This window comes from Vipera ursinii (assembly GCF_947247035.1).
Source record: "Vipera ursinii genome assembly, chromosome: 4".
NCBI classification, from domain to species: domain Eukaryota; kingdom Metazoa; phylum Chordata; class Lepidosauria; order Squamata; family Viperidae; genus Vipera; species Vipera ursinii.
In genome coordinates this window covers 107,357,121-107,363,120 of record NC_139514.1, presented here as the reverse complement: position 1 = coordinate 107,363,120, position 6,000 = coordinate 107,357,121, and the positions used below count along the sequence as shown (strand labels likewise).

The 6,000-nt window shown below is 42.0% G+C and overlaps 1 protein-coding gene across 1 annotated transcript in view; it reads right to left on the bottom strand.

Annotated features, from left to right (window-relative positions):
• The window catches only part of MYCBP2 (MYC binding protein 2), a 150,102-nt gene that overhangs the window by 121,494 nt on the left and 22,608 nt on the right, over positions 1-6,000 (bottom strand). Inside the window, 2 exon segments of the mRNA XM_083362364.1 lie at positions 133-271; positions 1,642-1,715. Of these exon segments, the coding sequence (XP_083218490.1) occupies positions 133-271; positions 1,642-1,715 (213 nt within the window).

The window sequence follows — 6,000 nt, the reverse complement described above, 5'->3', positions numbered from 1 at the left end:
TTCTTGAGAACAATTGATTAACCTCCTTTTGTATCTACTGAGCAAACTATCTACTGAGTTTGCTCACTTCTTACGTTTGATTTTCAGGGATGCTCTACAAGCAAGCAAAATACAGAAAAATCATTTCCTTACTGATAATGTGCAAATCTTTTTCCAGATCAAACAATGAGATGCCACACGCATGTAGGCATTTTCTGGCAAGCTTTAGCTGAAGTTCTTGCTGTAATGCGGGTTCTGTACTTGTTGCAAATATTCGAACTACGAAGCCATCCTGCAACACATAATTTACCAGATCTAGTCCCGCTTCTTCCGCACTTTATCTCACTTAAAAAGACTTATGCAAGACAATGATTCTCTTGAGGAACATGTCAGTACTTTAAAAACAACACTATTCAAATGAATCATTTTCATATTAATTTAGACATAGGGCAATGCTATGTGTAAAGTTAAGAGGATAAAATAATTATAGTTCATAAATACCGTGCACACTGTGTTGGTATTATGCACAGAGTTTGTTATTGTCATAGTGCAGCTAATTATATTTGAGTTAAAAAATCCAAACGGAAGGGTGCTGAAAAACAATACTGTATACTCCTTTTTGTTTGGTTAAAAACATTGTTTCCACTGTTTTAAGTATTTATTAATACCACATTTTTTGGAAAGCAACAAGAATAGCAAGTTTCTTTTCGCACTGCCAATAATCAATTGGAATACCCCTGCCTGAGCTATTAACTATTAAAATACATTTATTTGAACAAGCCGGCCTGGTCTGATGGGTTTGGGGTTATTTTATAGTTTTGTATTAATTTATTGAATAGGGCTGTAGTATTTAATATTTTTTTAATTTTTGTACATTGTATTTTATTGTATTGCCCTGTACACTGCCCTGAGTCCTTCGGGAGAAGGGCGGTATATAAATTAAATTAAATAAATAAATAAATAAATAAACTGTCAAGGCAAATTGGTATTAAATAAGAATGTGCAGAATTCACAGAGAGCAAGACTTAGTTCTCTTATAGGAGCATAGCCACTCTAAACTGATGACGCATTTGACCCCACCTTCGGGCTCCACCTACTAGGCTCCTACATATTAGGCACAAAGCAACAGAGCAGAGAGAACAAAAGGAGCAATGTTTAAAACAAAATTTGTCAAATGTGAGTTGATATTTTATCAGTTGCTGCTTGTTGATCTGGTGACACGTGAACCAGCAACTCCTTTTAATGTAACTTGCCTCTACAACTGAAAATGGGATTGAAATCATTACTGTTATATTACTAGTAGGCATCACTGCCTAATTTCCAAGCATATCAACTTTTAAAACATCCTGACATTCCGCAGGCAACCTTTCAGCTGATGAAAAAAATATTCATATTGAATAAATCTCGATGACAAGGAAGCTAATTCTGTCCTATTTTTTCTGATTGGTTGCTTGGTGTAAACTGTAGTGACATAGCAACAGCTACATCATTAAAAGTATGCTGTTCAGCATAAGATAATATGGAAATATATTTTTCAACCTGGCAAGAATATCTATAATAATGGCAGAGTTAAGGCGAGCATCTGAATATTTAATATCTGCTGTCCAACCCTTTAACTCTAAAATAAATTAATAAAAAAAATCAGAGGAAATTTCAACTTACATCTCTAGAAGCTGCTATCTGATTAATGTACTCTCCATCAGTAAAAAGTATGTTCTGCCCTTCCATCTGACAGTCTGGGGAGAAAAAATAATTGCTTGGTCATTTCATAAAGAATACTTCATTTTCCAATGCTTGACAAACAGAGGTTCAAAATTAGGGGAAAATACATTGAAGACTTTCAGAAGTAGCTATATTGTTCTGTGCCGTTAAAAAAAAACCCATACACTTGAGGAAACCTCAACAACTGTTTTACTATATATATATACAGAAAAGTTTGTTATATTTCAAACTGGTATTTTAATGAATGAACCTTTATTGTCAAAGTACAACCATGTATACATCGAAATTGGCTGAGCCTCCCTTCATGCCCGCACCCCCAACTTACAGTGACACAAACCCTCCATCTTATTACACCATGTGAACTAATTGCACAACACACTGGCCTCGCAAGTCAATCATGCATAAAGTTTATAAAAATTATTTCCCGTTCAAAAGCCTGACAGCCCATGGATAAAAGCTGTTTTTCAGCCTGTTGGTGCGGCTGGTTATACTCCTATATCTCCTACCCGATGGTAGGAGAGCAAAGAGGTACCGTCCAGGGTGTGAGTCGCCCCTGAGAATTTTCCTCACTCTTCCAAGGCAGCGAGCCCTGGCGATGTCATCCAGTGGTGTCAGGGGACAGCCCACAATGTCTTGTGCTATGCTCACCACCCTCTCTAATGCTTTCCTATCTGCAGCTGTCAGACCAGCATACCAAACCACAATACCATACGAGAGGACGCTCTCTAAAGTAGACTGGTAAAAGAGGGTCATAAGCCGTTGTTCTACCCTGTTCTTCCTCAAGACCCTGAGAAAGTGAAGTCTCTGTTGGGCCTTTCTGGACACCTGGGTTGTATTAACAACAAATCAACATATAGCACTATTACATTATTTCTGGAAACTACTGAATGATTATACTTACAAGTGGTTCTCACACTTGTAAGAACTGTTACTGAATAGCATAAAAGCATGTCCAGTCATGTGAAAACACACCCTCTTTGAGTAGTTCTATGGTTTTGCGTATCGGGACACAGGACAAATCATCTGGTCCTTAGCAGTTCTTAAAAGAAAATAAATACAACATCAAATCAACAACAACAGAGGACACATTACACATATTTGCCTCTCTTTTTGTAAAACAAATGATGTGGTGAAATATGTCCTGTGTTGTTGTTCACCTGACATTGTATTTACCTACTTTTAAGAACTGCCAAGGATCAGATGATTTTTTTACTATGTCCTGATACGTAAAACCATAGAACTACTCAGAGGGTGCACTTCCTTTTTTGCCTGACTGTATATAATCCTAACAACTGCTGAGGGATGGGGTTGTGTCCAATATTAATATCAGCTAACATTAAATATGTTCTGGTTATTAAAAGAGGGAAATTTAAGGCCACACAGCCACTCATCAGGAGAAAGGCGTTTGCAATAGCCAAGAGCAACCCTTCAGCCTCCAGGGAGAGCCCCTTCCCTTAAGAGAAGAAGACCCTTTAATCTCTAAGGTTAATCCATCCCAGGCATGTCAAACTGCTGGCCCGCGGGCTGGACGCGTCGTCCTGAAACTGTGCCCACCCCATTGCCGGCAATGGGGAAAAAGTCGTGATACATCGTGTGACGTCGCGAGTTTGACACGCCTGATCTATCCATTTCTGCACACTCTAAAATTTTCTTGATTAAGATCTCTTCGGTTGGTAACTTTCAATTTATTTTAAAACATGGGATAAATGGTACCAATGGCTGTGAAAACGAACAAGCGAGAAATGAATGTGATATGTTCTTTTGAATATATATATTAGTAAGGTGAATGAATATATATATATATATATTAGTAAGAGACATGGTGTGGCTCAGTGGGTTAGGACGCTGAGCTTGTCGATCAGAAGGTCGGCAGTTTGGCGGGTCAAATCCCGAGTGCCATGTAGCAGAGTGAGCGCCTGTTACTCGTCCCAGCTTCTGCCAACCTAGCAGTTCGAAAGCACGTAAAAATGCAAGTAGGAAAATAGGGACCACTACGGTGGGAAGGTAACAGTGTTCCATGTGCCTTTGGAGTCTAGTCATGCCGGCCACATGACCACGGAGACGTCCTCGGACAAGCACTGGCTCTTCGGCTTTGAAACGGAGATGAGCACCGGCCCCTAGAGTTGGAAACGACTAGCATGCATGTGCGGGGGAACCTTTACCTTTTTTTTAAGGTGAATGATACGTATTGACCAACCGATATCGTTTATGATTATCCTTTAGCATATACATTACAGCTATTTACTATGATATTAGTTAGCGTTAACTGAACATATGTACCCGGTCAGTAGTCTGTTTGCTAAAGCTTGAAAATGTTACTGGGGGGTAACCCCGTTGTTCTCAATCCTGTCCCAACCCCAACCCCGAACCTAACCCTAACCCTGAACTTTAATCCCTATCCTGGTCCTACCCCTTCCCCAACCTTATAAAATTCAATAAAAACCTTTGTTTAAAAAAAGAGAGAGAAAGAGAAGACTAATGACCCAGTCAGAGAAGACTCCTTTTCCTGCCTTCCCTCAGGGACAACCTGACTTTACCGGGGGGGGTGCTCTAGGATGGGAGATTTCTGTCCTGCTTTCAGTGGGGTTGGGAAAGGAGTAGGGGCACCAGGGATGGGAGCTGAAACATTTTATTTGCCAGAGCCTTCACAAGCCCACTCTTAGGTTCACGTTTTTCAGCTGAAGAATCAAACCACTGAAGCTGGGCCATTTTGTCAACCAACCTCTTGTTGCTTTTCAGTGGTGGCTAAGAGCAACAGTGACACACACCCCCCCCACACACACCCCAAATGCCCCAAAGGCTGTGTGCTCCATTCACCAACTTCACCCAGGTTTATAAGCTGAAAGATGTGGCCCCAACATTTAGGCAACATGCAAACTGTATGCAAACAACACTATGCTGTCGGTCAGACCTCAACTCTTTCCCCAGCATGATCATAAAGCAAAAGCAAAATATGCCCATTTTATTCCTTTCTCCCTTGACGGCAGCTACTAGAATGTACAACAAGACTGAGTAGCTGTGCATACCGGCATCCCTGGATATTCAGAATATTCCATCTCTTTCTATGGGGGGTGAGTTATTACCCCCTGTAGATAGGGCTCGCAACTTGGGAGTCCTCCTAGATTCACGGCTTACTTTGGAAGATCACATGGTGGCCGTGACTAGGGGGGCCTTCGCCCAGGTTCGCCTGGTGCGCCAGTTGCGGCCCTATCTAGACCGGGATGCCCTGTGTACGGTCACTCATGCGCTCGTGACCTCTCGTTTGGACTACTGCAACGCTCTCTACATGGGGCTGCCCTTGAGGACCACTCGGAGGCTCCAACTGGTACAGAATGCAGCTGCGAGAGTCGTGTTGGGAGTCTCCCGATACTCCCATGTTACACCTCTGCTCCGTGAGCTGCATTGGCTCCCAGTTGTCTTCCGGGTGAGATTCAAGGTACTGGTAATGGTGTTCAAGGCCCTACATGGCATGGGTCCGGAGTACCTTAGGGAGCACCTGCTGCCGGCATCAACTTCCCTCCGCCCTGTGCGTTCCCACAGAGAGGGCCTCCTCAGGGTGCCACCGATCAGAGAATGTCGTTTGGTGGCCCCCAGGGGGAGGTCCTTCTCTGTGGGCGCCCCGGAGTTATGGAATCGGTTGCCGGTTGAGCTCCGGATGGCGCCCGACCTTCGCTCCTTCCGACGCGATCTGAAGACTCTCTTATTCGAACAAGCAGGCCTGGCCTGATGGGGGATGGGTTGGGTTTTTTATTGTTCTTAATATTTGTATTTATTGTTTTTAGCTTGGGCATTATGTTTAATTCCTTTTAACTTTTGTATTTTTGTATTTTTATACATTTGCCCTGTTCACCGCCCTGAGTCCTTCGGGAGAAGGGCGGTATATAAATAAAATTATTATTATTATTATTAATATTATTATTATTATTATTATTATTATTATTATTATTATTATTATTATTATTATTAATTGGTGTTTGCTTAAGGCAGTGATGGTGAACCTTTTAGACACCGAGTGCCCAAACTGCAACCCAAAAACCACTTATGTATCGTCGGGTGCCGGGTGGGCGTGGCCCATTGCATGGGTCTGGCCCATTGGTGGGCGTGACTGCAGTGGTAACAGCAGACTGGGTGGGACTAAAAAGTTCAATCAATCAATTCCAACTTTGCGAGATCTTTTTTTCCCCCACCAAAGTTGAAATTGATTGATTGAACCTTTTCTTTCTTTTTTTTGCACACGGTGGCGGAGGCCTAAAGTGAAAAGGTTTTATAAAACCCAGCTGAAGGACTAGGACTGAGGCG